We start from the raw sequence: 21,295 nt of genomic DNA, 5'->3' as shown, positions 1-21,295 counted from the left end.
TGTTCCATTGCTGTTTGTTGTGCTTTGTCATTTTTTTAATCTTTCTTATTTGTGATAGTTCCTATGGCAATCTAGAATGTTGTATATATACACCTACAAGTACGAGTGTGCTTGTTAGTCACTGAAGGGATACAAGCTTGACTATAGCTTTGCTATTTCTTGATCCATTCTGCCATACATTCTGTACATATATCTATTTTAAGGTTAATTTTATTAGTGGTGAATAAACATTTTTATTATTACTACATTCTTCTTTATCAATATACAGTTAAGAGCAAATGTAAAACTCAGTTACATGTGCATGTATTACTAGTTTACACCTATTACTCTGGCATCTAATGCTCTGCCATTGTGCCTGCAGACTGTCACTTCATTTCAGTCATTTAAATTCGGTCTTAAGACCTATCTCTACAACAAGACTTTTGTTTGATCCTGTTTTGTATGTGAACTGTACTGGAGATTTTGTGCTTTGTAAAGTGCATTGAGATATTTTATGGAATGCACTCTATAATAATAATAATAGTAGATTAGATTAGATTAGATTAGATTAGATTAGCTGGAAATGAGGGTAGAAGACAACTATCACCCTGAGGGTTATTATTTTGTAATTATCTCCTGAGGCTGAAATCTTCTGTGTACTGCATGTTTAGAGAATCTCTGTGCCTTACATGTCCAGAAAATCTCTTCACAGATCACCAGTATCAGCTGGAGAGGAATACATTGCATTTCAATGTTCCCACTAACTGTACCTACCTTTAATCTCGGGCATTTTGTCCAGACTTGGCACACTCTCATGATACACAAAATCATTGTCTTTCTTAGCAGCGTTGTATTTTCCTCCCATCACATCAGCACTAAACTTTAAAGCATCAACAATACTATCATGTTGACCCTGTAAGAAATACAGTATATACCAACAAATAAGACTTCTGGTAAGAATGGTACACACTTATACACATAACAAATTGAAAGTCTCATTAAAATCACTGTCATGCATAAACTTGCCTAAATTACCCTTCTGCATTTTTTTAAAACTTTTCATTTACCAAATTATGTTAACATTCATACCCTCATTAGATGATTACTGATGTCTGTGGCATAAACTTGCCTAAATTACCTTTCTGCATTTTTTAAAAACTTTTCCTTTACTAAATTATGTTCACATTCATACCCTCATTAGATGATTACTGATATTGGTGGCATGCTGTAGGTGACTATAAAATGGTGAATTCACTGACCTTTGACATTTTCAGGGCCTCCTGATGCTTATTTAATGATGCTTGTATGTACGTTACCCTTTCTCCATATTTTTGTTGCTCCCCAACTTGATTAGCCATATACATCTGTCAAAGATAAACATCAATATTAGGCAAACTTCTAGTGTGTATGTCTGTCAGTGGGCTGTGTGTACGTATGTGTCTGTGTATGTTGTGTATTCCTGTGTCAGTGTGGACTGTGTGTATGTATGTATGTTTCTGTGTGTGTTGTGTATGCCTGTGTTAGTGTGGACTGTGTGTATGTATGTATGTATGTGTCTGTGTATGTTGTGTATTCCTGTGTCAGTGTGGACTGTGTGTATGTATGTGTCTGTGTGTGTTGTGTATGCCTGTGTCAGTGTGGGCTGTGTGTATGTATGTGTCTGTGTGTGTTGTGTATGCCTGTGTCAGTGTGGGCTGTGTGTATGTATGTATGTATGTTTCTGTGTGTGTTGTGTATGCCTGTGTTAGTGTGGACTGTGTGTATGTATGTATGTGTCTGTGTATGTTGTGTATTCCAATGTCAGTGTGGACTGTGTGTATGTATGTGTCTGTGTGTGTTGTGTATGCCTGTGTCAGTGTGGGCTGTGTGTATGTATGTGTCTGTGTGTGTTGTGTATGCCTGTGTCAGTGTGGGCTGTGTGTATGTATGTATGTATGTTTCTGTGTGTGTTGTGTATGCCTGTGTTAGTGTGGACTGTGTGTATGTATGTATGTGTCTGTGTATGTTGTGTATTCCTGTGTCAGTGTGGACTGTGTGTATGTATGTGTCTGTGTGTGTTGTGTATGCCTGTGTCAGTGTGGGCTGTGTGTATGTATGTGTCTGTGTGTGTTGTGTATGCCTGTGTCAGTGTGGGCTGTGTGTATGTATGTATGTATGTATGTTTCTGTGTGTGTTGTGTATGCCTGTGTTAGTGTGGACTGTGTGTATGTATGTATGTGTCTGTGTATGTTGTGTATTCCTGTGTCAGTGTGGACTGTGTGTATGTATGTGTCTGTGTGTGTTGTGTATGCCTGTGTCAGTGTGGGCTGTGTGTATGTATGTGTCTGTGTGTGTTGTGTATGCCTGTGTCAGTGTGGGCTGTGTGTATGTATGTGTCTGTGTGTGTTGTGTATGCCTGTGTCAGTGTGGGCTGTGTGTACGTATGTGTCTGTGTGTGTTGTGTATGCCTGTGTCAGTGTGGGCTGTGTGTATGTATGTGTCAGTGTGTGTTGTGTATGCCTGTGTCAGTGTGGGCTGTGTGTATGTATGTGTCTGTGTGTGTTGTGTATGCCTGTGTCAGTGTGGGCTGTGTGTACGTATGTGTCTGTGTGTGTCTGTGGTGTGTATGAACAGACTGAGTTATATGTTTAACGTTGTACTACTGTATATTACTTACAAATGAGATACTGGTATAATGTAAATTTTTGATCTGTAAAATCTTCTTCCACTCTTTACACTTCCTGGATCCCATAATAGATGACACATTACTGTTATCTAAACCCCGTAGAGCCTGGGTGTAATAATCAGCAACCTGCTGGCTAATTCTTGCAACAAGTGAACTTTTCCTATTGTCCTGCATAGACTTTTCCAATAGACACTCCTGGGCTTGACCCTAAGAACAGTAAAGACAAGCGACCTATCGGTCAGAATAGCTCCGCTGTTTTTTTTTAAATTTAATTTTTTATTTTGGTGATATGTAGAAGTGGTTCAGGTCATCAGCTCTTCACTATGCAGTTTTGTTTTAGCGATGCAATAAAGTGGTTAGTGGTTTCATATGATGTCTCACTATAAAACACATTTTACACAGAAGTTGGTAATGTATTGTACTTTTATACCATAGTCACCATTTTATAACAAAAATCTACTGTTATGAAAAATTGCACAAAATCTCAGAAAAAAATGACTGGGAAATGCACACAAGAAAAAGAAAAAAAGAGGATTTTGAGGTTGGCTATAAATAATTCCAGTGTCTTACAGCTGTAAGCCTGGAAAATTTTAATGATGAATGAAATAAACTAGGGATCTAAAATAATTTTGAGGCAATTTGAATTTCAATTTTCTAACAAATTTACAAAGTCAACAACATTCAACTTGTACTAGTTGTGGTAGATATATATAGGGAAGAAATGTATTAATCGCCATCTTAGTTTCCGTACGGCGACAATCTCAAGTACCCGGAAGAGAGTCATTCTCAGCCACACGTTACAGTGCAGTGGTAACACTCGTTCATGTTCGGTTACCTTTCACAAAGAAAACACAACGAAATGGTTGAAATGATCTTTTTTTTTTATTTCTTTTCATCACAACAACAAAATCTGCGTGATCAAAAGTGTTGTAAACTAAACCAGAAAGAATTATCGGACTGGCTAAACTTCCCAATGAACTGGAGTAAGGTCCTACTACTTCCGCCTCGATAGTACGTGAGAAAATCGTCTCAAACTAGCGATACAACTTTCAAAATATAACTTGACATGTCTTCATTTGTTAGAGTTATACAATTCAAGACGGGTTTTCACTCGAAAACAACAATTCTGTGAATAATGACACTCTGAACGCAGCGATTTCTCGGACGATGTTACCACTGTAACGTATGGCTGACAACGACTTGCTTCCGGGTTAGTCCCTCGTGCATACGGGTGGATTGTCGGCGATTAATAGATACATCGTCTGATATTTTAATTCACAGTATTTCTTGTGACCGGCGCCTGTCAGCAGACTCTGCCATTTTTTTCATCATTCCATTGTATTTAAACCTTGTACTTGACATTTCGCAATATTTATAATTCTCAACAAAATACCTCAACGTGCCTCACTTCGTTCGTACTCAAAGCAGCCCCGCGCGGTATGATCACTGACACTGATGACATGATGAGAGAGAACCTTTTCGGATTTACATGTAAAACGGGGAAAGATACGCAAAACATAATGCAAAGTCTGAAGCCAAATTAAAGTTGTAATTATTTTAATTATTTTTACTTGCCAAATATTTGCATTTTGGAAAGGCAAGACACGTTCATGTCGTTTAACTTTACATGTGAACTGTCGGCCATATAAACTTCAACCGCATGCCTGGCATGCCCTTCCTTACGCAAGTTCTCTGAATTATGGTTCACTGTCATTCCAAATTGCACGACAATATAGAATTAACCACAAGTTACATGTTATCTGAAAACATCACACTTTTATAGTGGGTCTGAAGTGTGATTTTAGTGAGTACCAAGAACGTCCCGTGTTGATACTCAAGATACTTGCTGTGGAAAATCGCTCGGTCAAATGAGGTCACCTTCAGCTTCTGGTCGAATCAGGATAGAGTATGCAAATGAAGATGTTGCGGACTGGCTGATTATGTAGAAGGGTGCAGAATTGGATTTGAAGTTTACAACCCTGTTTCGAACAAACGCTTGTCATTTGGGCGCCCAATGCGTAGAATTATGACTATAGCACATATTACATTGCTTGTTTGACGTCAATAGTGTCTTTTGAAAAGTGGCAGTTTACTTAAAGTCTCGTCGACTGATTTCCAATATGGCGTCGGTCATTATGCTCATTAACATATTCATTTTTTTTTCAAATTACAAAAAAAAAATCATAAAAAATAAAAATGAGGATGTGCTGACTTGAAATTAACAAATCTGAGTAAGCTACCCCCTGCGCATCAACACGCCAGATATCAAAGCAATCTAATAAGAGGTTTTCAAGGAGTTGATGAAAATGACATTTTATGAAAAAAAATCATAAAAAATTGAAAATGGCACAGATCAACTTGGCATGAACAAATCTGAATAGCCTCCCCCCAGGGAACATGCACACCAAATATCGAAGAATTCTGACTGTCACTTTCGGAATAGATAGTAAAAATATAAAAGTTTGACGGACACCTATGATTCACTCTACACTCTATACCTCAATACCCACCTATACCTAAAGCTACGCTTTCAGCTTTCGCTGACAGCGGAGCTAAAAATGAGAGAATGATGTTGGGCAGATAACAAAGATACAGAAAGATTATTGTTTTCTCAATTATGACCAAATAATTATTTGACAGGTTGGAATATATTAATGTACCTGGTGGCATTTCAAAGCTGCATTGGCCAGCTCCTTAAACAATGATATGTATGTTTATGCATATATGGATGTGCACACACTACTCAGGGTTGTCACCTGACCATACCCTGTATTTTAGAGGGAAAACATTCCATCACTTACAGTGTTTATGTATAAAGGAATAGATAAACTGCATATAACAAACGGAAAGGCATTTTCAGACAGTTCTGACTGGTACCAAATATCTAACTTGTCGTCAGCTGGTACAATATAGTACTTTCCCGACACCAGGCAGTAATTTAGGTTCATATGGGCATGTCAAATTCTCAATACTGTTGGTGCTAGCCTAGAGACTTGGTTAAGTGACTCGACATACTGACTAGACAGGTGAACAACATTTTCAAGACACATAGCCAAGTCTCTGGGCTAAGTTGGTGGCTCCTCAATCATTGAATGAATAGAAATATCTTACCAGCATGACACTGATGTACATAGAGAGAAGATCATGAGCTAAATCGGGACTCATATGACTGCCAAAATGATCACGTAAATAGGTAAATGCTCCCGCTGCACACTGGAAATGAGTACAAGACACTTTCATACCCTGTAAACAAAAGTAAAGGTATGTTTTATTCATATTTTGGTCATGTTACTAATTCAATGAATTAGACTTTTTTCAACAGCTATGGTACAACTGATATGACATTTCTGCACTTACCTCTTCAGATGTTCTCTTGTCAAAAGCACCAAGAATTGAATGTAAAGATCCTAAATTATAAAGCACAGCTGCCTGTTCATATCTCACATCACATAGTGTAATGTAATCTTCAGAATAGATATCCATCCTGACAAAAAAATCAATCAAGAGGACTATGAGTACGTCAGTCAATTTACTGAAGAATTGATATTAAAGGGGTACACAAAGGGAAGAGACCCAGATAAGTCATTCCACAAACCTGCAACATGTGACCTCTCTTAAACAGGTTTCTGCTTTCAATAAGAATCTTAACAACCTACAGCACTCTGCCCTTAAAACTTGATGTGTCCCTGGTTACAGCCAGTGATCCCCATGGCAACAGCCCCCCCCCCCCCCCCCCCCCCCAATAGGGAACTTGCAATCCAGACTGAGCATGCTCAGATGCAAAGGACACCCCCCCACCCCCCTAAAAAAATGACTTCAATTTGTGTGTCAAAGGCTATGTAGGTTTAGTGACCTTATAAATATGTACGTATACATATACGGTCTCTATAGGAAATGCTAAAGCCTGCGGATAAAGGCGCCTCGGGCAGCAAGAGGTTAACCCTTGCCCACACAATGTTGAACCTATTATTTCAGAGTTGTTTAAGCTTGTTAACTACATGTATGTTCCTACCCCTAGTGAAAGTTTTGTTAAAAGTATTAGTGTGATTTTAGTACTACAGTACTCACCATGTGAATGGCAACACCACAGTACCACCTTCACCCATTGGGAAACGAGTCTGAGCCAAGTGAAGCTGGCCATAGTACTTTCTCAGAGTACTGCAACCGTTGAAATCTCTTGTTGCATTCACTGCATTCTACACACACAAAAAAACAAACAGTTCGTAAGTACATAGAAATTAGAAATTTGATGTACTTAAGCAATAAACCACCCCTGGGGATTGTATACAATGTACAGTGGTTTCATTCATATGCTGCTACATATGACTTTATTTGAAAATGTTATTCACATGTATATACAGTAAATAATGTATGTTATGTAATGGGGCTATGTTACACAATAGTGGGGATACAATCTCAAAAATACATCAAGTTTACAACATACATTTAGGACTCAGAAGACAAATATTGAAAAGTAAAGACCTTGTGCAACTTTCACAGAAATCATTCTCAATAGAAAGTCCTTCATCTCTAAATAATTCGATGTTATTCCCCACTATTTTGCTTTGTTCAGCCAAGGAAAATACGACTGGCCTAAGGGGCCTTTGTCAGTACTCGTCTAGCGACTCATAGTGACAACCCTTGGGTCATGAGTATTTTCTAGCCGATTGAAGAAAAATATTGGAGAATAACGTAATTATACCAGTGCCAGTAATATCAAAGAAAAATCAGGGAAAGTAATGGTAATTTTGAACGTTTTGAACTCATATTTCAAACACAGCAGAAAAACGTTGTTGTGACATAGACACATGTTGTCATGATGTAGAATAACCAGAGTACATGTACATGTGTATATATTCCATATTTTTTGTTCAACTTGGTTCGTACATGGTATACAAAAATGTAATGTACCATAAAGTAGCTGGTACAGTACATGCACTCTGTACCTTGAATATGATTAAGACTATGAATCCAAAGCTTACCACTCTCAGTTGATCAAGCTGTTTCATTTCTTCAGCATACTTATCAGGGTCTTCCTGATAATTGTCTCGGATAAACTGAAAACATAAAACAAACCATTGAAATGAAAACACTTACATGTACTTGTAACACCCCAAAGATATTACAATACTCGACATCTAGGAAACTAATGTCGAGATTACAAGGTTGTTGGTGAGACAGTGAGTTAAACACTTGCCTCACTGCAGTCTCGACTTGTTACTAGACATCTCATGCTATTCTGCTCACTGTGGATGTGAAGCCAACCGAAGGTTGCTAGTGAGGGCAGTAACCCAAATGGTGTTCCACCCTCAGTTTCAACTACTTACAGCAAGATAATTAGAAATTATTCCACAATATCTTTCTTTGTTTAACCAAGGAATGATGAGTGACCTAAGTGGTCTTTTTACTATAAGGGTTGACCCAAGTAGTGACTAATCTTTTTTCTACCAACTCAGGGGGTACAATATTTGTTTGTACACACAAAATACATCATGTGAAAAACAGGACTAAACCCTTTAGCCTTTTAGGTCACTACTATTTTTCAACTGAATGAAGTAATGGGAAATAACATAACTCTTGGTAATTAGTGTTATGATGTATACCAACATGGTATAAATTCCATATATTTGTTCAAACACATTCAACTTGGCTTGTGTTAAAGGGGGAACAAATGTTTTGCTATTTTATCTTCGCTGCATTCCTTTATGCGTAGGGGATCCAGCAAAGTAATTTTTGCCAAATTTGCAAAAAGAATCATACACATTGACAAATCTACCTCTGGAGCAAGGCATTATGGTAAATAAATAAAGTGAGGTGCTCCATATCACTTGAACTTCTTCACAAGGAATGCTGACAAATTTATTTCAAGAAGTGCAAAGCTCCTAAACTTTGATTACTTCTCACGATACCTTAGCCAGTGTATAGCCGTTCTTTTCTAAACCAGATTTATCAATGTCTGTAATTCTTTTTTGTATAAATTGTAAGGGTTATGCGGTCAATGATTGGTGAAAAATGACTTTCCACAGTCTCTGATTTCAACATTTGGCTAGAGAAGTACAGCTAGGCTAACATCAGCCTCAAGTCACACTTTACTCATAATAATACTTTTCCTGTGATAAACATTGTAAGATAACATTTTCTCAGTCAAGTGACATCGAGGTTATGAATCATCCGCCATCAATGGTCATTTATATATATGTAACGTGTGCATCACTTGTTTGTATGTCATAGGTGCGCATGATATACCTGATGAGATGTTACACAGCTTGATTCTTAAACGTTTGAGCATTAGAATTATTTTTCAAGATATAGTGTCTGAGAATATAAAGTTAACTCAGAGTTCAGATTTAGTTGGTTCGATGAACTGGGTTGAGTCTAAGGTCACGAATAGACTGCAGACAGTCACACAGTGTGAATGAGGATATGTCTCCAATGCCAAGTAAGCGCTCAATAGCTGTAGCCAGACCAAACCACGATCTTTAAAGGTGGTTATTCAACATATCTCTTAGACCGTGTATTTCGATTACACTTATGGAACTGGCATGGTCACTTTAAAGCTAGTTATCGAAAAAATCTCGCCCGTAATGTTGACTACATGATGTATCCTGCAGCGAACAGACATTTGTTTTCGAGTGGGTCACGACGAAAATTTTAATAATACGCTAAATTACGGAAAGTATAGTTGAAACTGAGTTATAGATACGTTGCAATAAACATTTTCATGCAGACGCTCTTACCTGTTTTAGTTTAGGGCCAAATTCCGTTGGCTCTGGACTAATTTTCATCTCCAGAGCCAACATACACATACGCGGAACTGCCTCCATCTTGGATTCACTGCAGCAGTCTCGTGATATGACGTAGTTTGTAAACTTTCCCGCGAGAAAATACGAGATTTACATTTAGTCTTCACGATCATCTTCTTGACTGGTACGTCAAAATATGAAGCAATATTGAAAATATCACTAAGACCAAAATATATGAAAATAATGCACAAAATGAAAATGTCACTAAGACTAGATTTTACGTGTTCTGTGAATCATATTTGTTGTATCTGATAACGATGGACTGTTGTAGGTAGTTGTGGACGAGTTTGTTAGAAATGGTTAGATTCAGATCAAAGTCGAACTTACAAGTATTAAATATACACAGGTAAATATAGTTTGTGAAATAAAGGGGTACAGGGAGCGTGAATACAATGGAGTCCATTGAGTATAAATAAATCATTTTGATCAAAAACAAATCTTACTAACATATCTAAATCGTCCAGCATAACAACATACCAAGCCAAGAAAGTAGAACAGTTAACACCAGGAATATGAATAAATTATTTAATTATCTTCATATTTTAAATATTTTAAACTTTTACAAAACTCAGTGTTAATAACACTACTATTTGTAATTAAAAACTGTTTAATTATTATTCTCATAAATTTGTATAGAATCGAAAGTGGTGTTTATCTCTATGCAGTAAAAGATAACTCGTACACGTCACAAAAATATTTAAAAGTGTAAAAATCTGCAGCTGCACATATGGAATGAATTGTTCATACAAATATATTTATATTTATCAAAATAGTTTAAATAACTGTAACAACAACAATAGTAATAATAATAATAATAATGGTAATAATATAAATTAATTATAATATATCATCTTAAGGTCATTTAATGACAACGTCAATGACAGAGTGACAAATATTGCCATAGTTAGTCATCAGACACATGGCCATCACGTGACAACCATGTGAAATTATCAACCAATGAGCACCACAGTAGTAGATTCAATGCGGTGTGCACTGATTATCAATAAATGAAAAGGGTGAACACTGGCCATTACCGGCGTGGACGAGCAAATAGTAATGATTAAAACATCATTTATCTATTTTTTAAGTTGAACCTGTTCAACATTTCTTAGCGTGTGTACTTATACAAGCTTTAAGCTGAAGAAAATGCCTTTTGGCAGACACAGTGTAGTCTCTGAGCCGTTTTAACACCTCGGCAATAGTATAGCATGTATCATCATGTTCTTGAACGTTATCGCTCTCTGCATCTGCATTATGGGACATGTCCGATTCGAAATAGTTAAAGAGATCATGGAGCTGTTTGGAATTTAAACAAAAAAAAGAAAAACAATTAGCATTACGTAGACATTTGTCTGTCTGTCTGTCTGTCTGTCTGTCTGTCTGTCTGTCTGTCTGTCTGTCTGTCTGTCTGTCTGTCTGTCTGTCTGTCTGTCTGTCAGTGTCTGTCTGTCTGTATGAATGAATGAAGGCATATTTTCATTGTAGATATTTATGTGTGTTTACAATCAAAGGTTTCCGAACTACAGAAACAAAGAAAAAATAGCAAAGATGTACACTTTTGCAAATATAAATGATATGTTCATGTCGTGGTATTTGTGTTACTCCTAGCTTCAAACTCGTGAAAACAATTCTCCGCAAAGTTTAGTTTAGTATTATTTGGGAAAAGATTGCATTTCTTTCTTTAAAAAAAATCATGCACAGACTCTGAGCACTTACCAGTGTATTCAATTTTACATGAACACGTCCCAGGTTATATTTAACATCTTCGAATGTACTAGCAATGTTGTTCCTTGATTCCAGAACACCTTTATAGACTTGTAAATTGTCTCTATGGTTGTTTAATAAATCCTTGTTTTCATTCTCGGTCTATCAAGAAAAAAGGACAAGAAACGCCAAGGAATTGTGGCATAAAATCATTGTAGACACTTGAAATGGACAACAGGAAATTATGATAATGAATAATTAATCAAAAACACTACATGCCAATGGTAAATTAATAATGTAATGCCATGGCAACAGTTCATTGGTCATTTGATTTATGGAAACTATCTTATAAGTTAAATCCTTACTAATACACTGTTTTTCATAAATGTATAGTATTTGGCGGGAAAATGTCTTCAATTCTTCCTTTGTTCTGGCAAAGTCTGGTTATTATTTAATATTCTCACCTGATTGCCCACCCGTAATATTGGTTTTGGCAAGCTTGAATTGCAAATTGTATTTTGTTCATCCGATATTGCCTATTGTGATATAATTCAAATAAATAAAAAGGTTACCGTTACATATAGCTATACATGCATATCTGATACAATTGAAATGTGTACTTTGTATACTTTATATGTATGTATGTATGTATGTATGTATGTATGTATGTATGTATGTATGTATGTATGTATGTATGTATGTATGTATGTATGTCTGTCTGTCTGTCTGTCTGTCTGTCTGTCTGTCTGTGTGTGTATGTGTGTGCGTGTGTGTGTAAGTATGTCTGTTCGTCCATCTGTACTTGTCTGTCTGTCAATTCGTTCGATTGTTTTTCGTAATCATAACTGATCCCTCTGTGTTTGTATCTTATACACTAACTTTCATGTGTGAAATCTTTCCTAACTTTACTGGCCTATAGTATGTATGTAATATAATTATTAGCCATTCACGGATTCGTCTCTAAAACTGTATAGTTTCCATACTCAAAAAGCAGTACAGATCACTCAAATAAATCTCAAATGTGGACATCAGTGATAATTGGGTACAGAAACGGATTGAATTTTCGAATAGTTTCGTGGGCTTTCGCAACATAAAGAAGTTTACAGGCGGAATCCTGTGTAATGACATGGCGATAATGTTTGAGTGACAATTACTGAAAAGCAGCTGCGGGGACAAAAACATAGAACTATCACGAAGTTATGTATTGTCTGTTCATGATGACTAAATGCATATTTCCATGGCCAGAAGGCGATACTTACGGGTTCCCCGTTGCGGGCAGTCTTTATAGAAAAAAGTAACGCTCTTGTGTCTTTCACCAGCAACTTCCATGTAAGCTTACTCCTACTTGTTTCTTTATGAGCTGAATTCGTTGGTGCTCCCTCAGCTATCATTACCAAAATAGTGAATATAGCAATCACTGTGAAAACTTAAGAAAAATATTTGATAGTATTATTAAAAAGTTGAATCATGAAGATGGTATATATTTATTTTAAACTAATATTAAAACACGAATGTGACGACATATTGGGATTGTTTTATTTTTACGCTGGGGTTATAAATTATTTTTAACTGAATATGTACGACGGATAGAACTCTAAAAATCGCTGTATTTGCCAACATTTTGATGGAAAGACATAGGTTTCACATTTGTTCCATGATGTACAAATGTTACCATGGTACAGTCCCTTTGTTATAATGTTTCACACCTATTTCCAAAATTCATATTATTAAATACCCGCTTTAGTAAAGCTAGCAGTGTCTACATCAAATCAGCTCACAATAATTATACTCTCTGCAAATTCAGTCACCAGGCTGAAATCTCAAGACTGGAATTCATTACCTGAACATGTAAAGCAGGCTAACTTAAATGTTTCAAAGACAATTACACAGTGACATTTTTTCTGCCTAACAGTTACTTATTTGCCTAGAGGTATAATCCCACAATGTGCAGGTGAGTATTTTATGTCCTAATGTATTTTAGAATTTGTAAGTAAACTTTTGCGTGATTGTCGATTTGATGTATGAGGGTCCCAATGGAAAGAAGCTAACCCTTCAATGCTTTGTGATGTTTGTAACGCTTAATATCGAGTTTTACCCTGAATAAAGGTATGTTATAACAATAATAACAATAATAATAATACTAATCTGTACGCACATTATACAAACTAAAGCGTGTTCTAAATATGCACTATTTGAGATGCAAAGTAACGATCAAAATCAGACTCAAGCACACACACACACACGCACACACACACACACACACACACACACACACACACACACATAATGTGTTTTTATATATATAGAAAGAGTTCCAGTACTACCATATATATATATATATATATATATATATATATATATATATATATATATATATATATATATATATATATATATATATATATATATATATATATATATATATATATATATATTAACGAATCGAATCGAAACCTCTGCTGCCTTGGAAGTGAGATCCCAAATATAGATGCCCATCCACTGAATGGTTGCCTGTGGGTGACCTTGTAGATTGATGTGCTTCATGGAAAACCGGTAGACTATAATATATTCATTTCAATTGTACAAACATGATGTAGACTGGATGAGGTACACATTAGTAATGTCTACATTGCCCTTGCACTGAACGCAAAAATGAAGTTCGCCTACCAAATCTACAAAATCTTGAAATTCAGCAACCACTTTATAGTTCTCATGGGCCCAATAAGTACATCCACAACAACATCACTAAGGGACCGGACAGAATTTACGGCAGAGGGGGGGGCCTGGGGAGAAATTGGGGGGGCCATGAAAAAAATGGGAGGCTTGAAGGGGGGGGGCCATGAAAATTCTCATGGTTTGAAAGGGGGGGGGGGCCGCGAAATATTTTGTCATTGAAAAAAATGAATATGTTAGAAAAGTTAGCATTGCATGAGATAGCACTTGATATCGCCTTTAATATTGAATGTCTACACTTTCATTTATGTATTAAAATGGAAGTGTGTACGTTTGTATGTACATATTTAGTGAAGCATAAAAACACTACTCAAGATTAATTTGATACACCCTGAATTACTCTTATATACTCCAAGTTGTTCACACACACACTTACACACACACATATGTATACATACATACATACATACATACATACATACATACATACATACATACATACATACATACATACATTTTAGCACTGTGGAAACAGGTTCAGTGTGTAATTACCATCAAGGATACATATATATATATGGTAATATACTAGCATAGGACCTGTAATTTATGTGATTAAAAAGTGACCTTTTGGTGAAAAATGTCAATACAAAAACGTCTGGCCAGATTAATTTAGATAGGTGTTTTATTTCTTTCCTTGACTCTATTCTTGAGTTTCACTCTCAGACTCACTAGAGTCTGAAGATGTGAGGCAAGACTTGTCTTTCTTTCTATCTAAAACCAGTGAAATTAAACTATTTCCCTCCTCAGCATCATCAAATGCATCTATCTGTACTAAATATTGTAAAGCATTTAGATGTCTGTGTGGTGTTAAGTGTTTTTTCATCTGTGACTTTGCACTAACTTTGGTAGTTGCCTTCTGGCTGTATTTTCCTACAACCTTATCCACAAGTTGCTCACTAAAAACAGTATAACAACAGTCTTTTTGCTTGACTAATTGTTCTTTTCTCTTTCCATCTTCTTAATTTTCTTTTATTTTCCTTCTTTCTCCTTGTCTTCCTGTGTCGTTCGCTAACAACAACTTCATTCTGTGGGAATCTTCTTGCAATGTCACTTATATGAGAAACATCATTTTGTTTGGCTTTCACTAAACCAAGCCAATGTTTCATGAAGTCACAAATGCCTGACACTATAGGTTTAAATATGTATGGTTTTGGAACTGAAAGCATATTGATTACATCTAAGTATTCCACAACATTCTGAATTTTTTTGCACTTTCATGAAGTCACAAATGTCTTACATTTACATATGTATTGGTAATGCATTTGGTGTAGGAAAGTGAAAGCTATATTTGTCAGACCTCAGTGTGCATAAAATCCTTAGTTTGCTAGCACTTCATGACATCACAAATGTCTGACATTAGATAGTTATTGTGTTATGAGTATAAATAGATATTTGAATACACTATGTAGGTGATGTGATGTCCTTAGATACTCCCCACAAATGTCCCCACTACAGTTTTTCACAAATCACACATGTGAGTGTGTCTTTACTCTGTGTCTGTGTTTCTGTGTATGTATCAGCGAATGACAGTTAAAACCACCACATCAAATGCCTTGGTATTAAGTGATGACTACTTATGGTGTCTAGTTGGGAAATAAACAAGATTATACCACATGTGTATGGTCAAAATGTTTTATTTTGTTTTGTTTTCTAAAAAACTTCCTCTACAACTACTAAGTTGTTTGGGCTGAAATAGTAACATAATAGTAGTACCAAAAGAAATATTACAGTTGTGCTACAGTAACAGACTGTCGACAGTCGCTCGCGCCTTTTTTTCCAACGTTTTATCTAAACTCCGGTCCGGTGCAACACTAGTATAATCGCAAACTGATTTCGAGGGCCGAATTGCGAAGGCCCAAGCGAGTCGCTCGGGCCTTCGGCCCTCGATCACTGTGACTCGGGCCTTCGGCCCTCGATATCAGTTTGCGATTAGACTAGTGTTGCGCCGGATCTCTCGATATCAGTTTGCGATTAGACTAGTGTTGCGCCGGATCGGAGTTTAGATAAAACGTAGGGGGAAAAAAGGCGCGAGCGACTGTCGACAGTCTACTACAGTAACAAAAAAATTTGTACTCTTTTTAGTTATTGTAGGGGACAGGATATTGTGCACTTTTTTTCTTTTTTTTGGGGGGGGGGCCATGAAATGTTTATACTTTTGAAAGGGGGGGGCTGTGAAATTTTGGTCACAGTGGATGGGGGGGCCAGGAAAAAAACCAAGTCAGAGATAATTTCTCCCCAGGCCCCCCCCCCTGCCGTAAATTCTGTCCGGTCCCTAAAAGTAAAACTTTGTATGCTTACCATCTCTGTATAAAAATGACTGGTGGGATCGTTTTAAAGTTGCCATTTTTCAACTGCGGTACTTCAATCTGCCTTTCTGTGTCGATTACAATAACCAAGCTACGCACTTCTTTCGTCACTAGAAGAATGCCGGAGGAACTTTGAGAACGTTTTCTGAATTTCGACTGCCATCCTCTGCACCCTATATACGTAACAGATACAATCCGACCAATATGCGTCGAGCGGTAGCGAGGCGCATATTGGCCGGATTGTATCTGTTTTGTACACCGGCTAATTTCCTTTGCTAATTTCCTTTGTTGTTGTGTATTGAGTTCGAATTCCAATATACTCCGGAGATAACTCATTAATCACTGTCGCTTGACAAGTAACGCCCACGCCGGTGTACAAATACCGTTATTTCCGGTCTCTGACCAAATACAACAATTATAGGGACAAAAAATTCCCTCACAGAAAATATCTGTAAATATTAAACATATTTTCAACGTCCCCGGCATAATCCCTGCCTACGACAATTTCAGTCCAAGACAGGTTATTTCATTGCCTTGTTTACCGTTTATGGTCAATTTTATCCGCCATTGAAAGTTGTATTAGACGTCGTGATCGGCAATGACGTGTTTCCGCGGAATGACTCTATCCGTCCGGTGATCAGAGATTAGAAGCGCCGGTACGAAACGAAGGACCCTAATATGTTTTTAAATATTGGATGACTGAACGGGGATTTACGTATTACTATAATCATTTTTTTAATAACCATGCTGACACTATAAACACGGCACCACTATATCACCCACGTATATCATCTATCCACCGGACAATACTATCGTTTTCAGTTCGTGTCTAACTTTAGCTCAAATCTGGCTTTTTGTAGTCGTAACATTGTAAGTATCATTAGGATCTGTACACAGAATGGTTTCCATACTTAGTCGAGTAAAACAGATACAAAAACAGACACTGATACCACTTGTATATGTCGGAAATAGATATAGGATGTGCACTCTGAACAGCCATTTTGAATTGTCCCCGTCTGACCTCTGAAAGAAACCGATCATGTGCTAGAATGTTTGTGATATTGAAAACATTACTCTTACAACCGAAACCAGATGAGTTGGAACAAAAAGTCACCCATTCTTACTAACACTACTACATTTTGTTGTCTGGCTCAACAGAAATCTAGTAAACTTGCTACAGCAGGTAATCGTTCGGCAGTACGAAAATGCTGTACTGTAACAATTCAATTTCAATTTGTTATATTTTAACCCATTGATATGATATCTGAAAAGTGTATGTTGTTACAATGTATATGATTTGGTGACTATCTGCTAAGATAATTGAATGCTAATTTTATTTCGTTAAAATAATACCATTGCCTTTGCCTTACTCGTCTAACAGTACATTACAACTAATTATGCAAACAATTACATCGGCTGTGTAAAAGTCTGAAAGGTACGTGTACATATACATGTACAATGTACCTTTGGCCTTAGGTGAAATGTTTTCTTCCTAAGTTCTGAGCTGATACGAGGGGCGTATTTTTTCCGCGTTATTTTTCGAAAATGTACGGCGCTTCGATGTTTCTATACTTGTACATGTAAACTTATAATTGTATACAACTATGAAGGTTTTTACACGCATTAGTCAAACATAGTATTGTTATTAGTACTGTCAGCAACGCACTGAAACAAAAACAAACAAATAAGCAAATCGGTGCAAGCAAATGCCAGTTAACAGATTTATGCATAATTTTGTAGTAAAATGTGTATATCAGAGTAAGAATGCCAATGTAAGTCAAATGGTAACAAAAAAGAGCAAATCTCTCTCTCTCTCTCTCTCTCTCTCTCTCTCTCTCTCTCTCTCTCTCTCTCTCTCTCTCTCTCGCTCGCTCGCTCGCTCGCTCTCTCTCTCTCTCTCTCTCGCTCTCTCTCTCTCTCTCTCTCTCTCTGAAAACATCGAGTAGAGTTTTAGCAGGTTGTATACAATACATTTGGAAAACAGACGTATGATGTTGCCATGGTGATCAAAGTGTATTCAATTCAAATGGTAATTGTGAACTTAATATCAAGATAATTATAATCAACTCTCCTGTCTCATGTCGATCTCAGGGGAGAGATAACTACAAGTGGTGCAATATGTTAAACTGATGATTGGTTTCTTACACAGTAATGTAAGGGAGAGTAAATATAATCGTATAATTCAGTTGATCGAAGAACATAATTGGAGACATATGTGAAATATTGCATTTCCCTGTTATCTACGGACAGAGAAGATTCACAATTTTGCTACATTGAGTTATATCTCTACAGCAATGATTGGGTTAATTGTTTTGATACTTCAATTGTTTGGACCACTGGTATTTGTTGTGCCTACTGAAGGTAAGACAAACTACATATTGTATGTTTGACATCCCCCACCCACCCTTATCTGTATGCGTATATGAGTGCAACGTCAACTCACAACGTCCATTATTAACATCGTTAGTAATGGTAGCCAAAAAATATAAAAAATAAGTGCTTTCAGTTTTTAAAACAACAATTTAAATGCTACTTTTATTTCATTTTAAACAGCTACATTCATATATAGTTAAGTGTAAATTACCTGTAAACGTTTTACTTTCCATACTTGAAAGTAAAGGTTTCATCTTTGTTCTGTGTAGATCTGTGCTGGGTATTCGTAAGTACATATCACTTGCGATATCTTTTTGAAAAAAATGCCAAGCTGACTGATCTTAAAAAAAAACTGTTCTACACGACAGTAAATGAATTACATACACTCTATCGTGGTTGTAATTCTTGTTGATTACTGGAAATATTGACTGGAAAAAAAAGGCGATGTTGAAGGCTTAAAGTCAAGCGTACGTCTGGCTAATGCTTCGGAAATGGTCAAATTTAACTCTGTGAGATTACACCAATATGTGAGTGGACTTTTCAACAGTAAACCGACGAACGGAAAAATGAAGAAAATCTGAAGACATACCACAACTCTAACCATGGACTGAAAATATAAAAGTTTGATACGACATCGACAGTGAAGGACTGACATTGACATGTGTGATACATGATCGAAATCATCACCCGGGTAGAAAATGCTGACATGAATTTTATAACGGAACAGAAAGATGAGAAATGAGACATTTGAACTAAATAAAACAAAGGAGGAAGGAAGCAGAATTTTACAGCAGATACTGTAGCAGATAGTAGCCTATGGTGGTCACAGAAATATGATTCGTTGTAAACCGTTCAATTTTCTCCCCATGGCTATAGTATACTATTTTAACCCTAAGTGATGAGCTTACTGTACGGTTTAACTAATACGTAACATTGTTTGGTTTTTCGTTTGAAAACATACTCATTTCATAACCTAACAATTATTTCAGGGCGGTGTGTTATTTATCGCTGCTTTTACGTGCAGGAATGTTGATATAATTTTCTAGAAGCTATTGTTGCAGTTCACTAAGTTGAAAAAGGTGTACTCACTGGTACGCAGTTAGGATTTTAGATTTTAATGTTATAAGGGTTCGCTTAATATGAACTGTGTTTTGCAGTAGCTAAGCATAAGTGTGTTGAATTAACATAAATTTGGTATGGCTTTGATATGCCATGATATTCAATGCTAGTATTTACTGTTTGTTATCTGACGTACTTGATATATTATTTTGGTGTACAGAAGTGATTATCCTGAAATGAGCTGTACATATGAAATATTGTTTGGTGTCAGACTTTATCGTTATGAATTCATATGAATCATTTTTGTGTTTGCAATTGATTAGTTGATTATTTTAGTTAGCAGACCGTGGACTAACGAATAAAGTAGTCTTAATTTTTTTCCAATGAATTTTATATCATTCTGCAATAATTGAAGTATTGACTCGACTCGGTCATCTCTGTTTACGAAAGATAGTTGACAACGACTAACTTGCAATAAGTGTGTTTTAGTGAATTGATAGACAATCTATCGTATATATGAGCATATGTCGTGATATATAGTGTTCACAGAAAACTACTCTGTTCACATTCTTTAGGCATAAAGTAGGGGACCTGCTCAGCCATAAAGAATTCAATATGATAGTAGTTTTACAATATGCTGAGACAAACAACTTCTGCCAATACTATGATGTCATTTTATTAGAAGAGATGGTGTTATTTTCAACGAAAAGAATTTGAGTGATGTAAACTTGCGTTTCAATAAGATTTGCTGTTAGTTAAATTATAAATGAAAAGAGGAGTTTTGAATTTGAAACAAAGCAACAGTGGTGTGGACTTTTCTGAGTGTGAGTTAAATCCGTTTTCCCTTAGAATATCCAAGATATTCTTATAGTCACTTATATTACACACGGTTGCTAAGGAAAACTGAATTGAAAACCTCGTTCATTGCACACAGTAGCTTCTTTAAATGGATACGCGTTACATCTCATTGGGTCAACAGAAATGAACATGTAAATGGCCAAGATACAGCCAATTTGAGTTTTTATTCAGCGGCTCTGTTAACATGTTATACGACCACACAAAAACCAATAAGATAAGAGTTTCATATGGTGACTGTGTGGGTGTATGTAAGAGAGCCGTTGACAGGTAACTGATAAATTGTATGTTCGTGACCCCTAAGTGCTTATTACTTTCAAATGAAATAATTAGATATGAATGCCCTGAACTGGCATGTTGTTGGGTCGACATACTAATGAAATTAATTTAATTAAAATGTTATGTATGCAGGTTATTAAAATTTACAACAATGTATAGTCCATCTCATTAGTTTAATGGGTGATACATTTTCCTGTGCTTGGGTAAAATTAATAAATGTAGCTTAGCATTGAAATTTAGAACTATAATTTGTGTTGTGTCAATTAATCCACTATATGTTATTAATGAAACATTGATGTTCAATATTGTATAGTCATTCGATAATTTAATTATGATGATGATGATGATGATGATGTTGTTTGTTTGTTTGTTTGTTTGTTTGTTTGTTTGTTTGTTTAATAAATGCAGCAAGGGCCTGGATGTATAATTTAACCCCCCCCCCCAAAAAAAAAAAACCCAAAAAACCCCCACCTATATGAAAGGCACGACATCTACTGTTAAGATCTTTATTTCAATTAAATATCTTAGGAGTAGAGTCG

The 21,295-nt window shown here is 36.2% G+C and overlaps 1 protein-coding gene across 1 annotated transcript in view; it reads right to left on the bottom strand.

The window, feature by feature from the left end:
* LOC144450983 (tyrosine-protein phosphatase non-receptor type 23-like) overlaps window positions 1–9,468 on the bottom strand; it is a 32,588-nt gene extending 23,120 nt beyond the window's left edge. Inside the window, exons 1-8 of the mRNA XM_078141743.1 lie at window positions 9,382–9,468; window positions 7,627–7,701; window positions 6,713–6,840; window positions 6,002–6,128; window positions 5,756–5,887; window positions 2,636–2,851; window positions 1,239–1,343; window positions 754–892 (exon numbers count right to left, since the gene is read on the bottom strand). Coding sequence (XP_077997869.1) covers window positions 754–892; window positions 1,239–1,343; window positions 2,636–2,851; window positions 5,756–5,887; window positions 6,002–6,128; window positions 6,713–6,840; window positions 7,627–7,701; window positions 9,382–9,468 — 1,009 coding nt within the window. The remainder of the gene's footprint in view (window positions 1–753; window positions 893–1,238; window positions 1,344–2,635; window positions 2,852–5,755; window positions 5,888–6,001; window positions 6,129–6,712; window positions 6,841–7,626; window positions 7,702–9,381) is intronic.
* Window positions 9,469–21,295: the final 11,827 nt, after the last annotated feature.

Source organism: Glandiceps talaboti, chromosome 20 (genome assembly GCF_964340395.1).
Source record: "Glandiceps talaboti chromosome 20, keGlaTala1.1, whole genome shotgun sequence".
Taxonomy (NCBI): Eukaryota; Metazoa; Hemichordata; class Enteropneusta; family Spengelidae; genus Glandiceps; species Glandiceps talaboti.
Note: the sequence above shows the minus strand (reverse complement) of the source record. Positions and strands in the feature narration are given on the sequence as shown.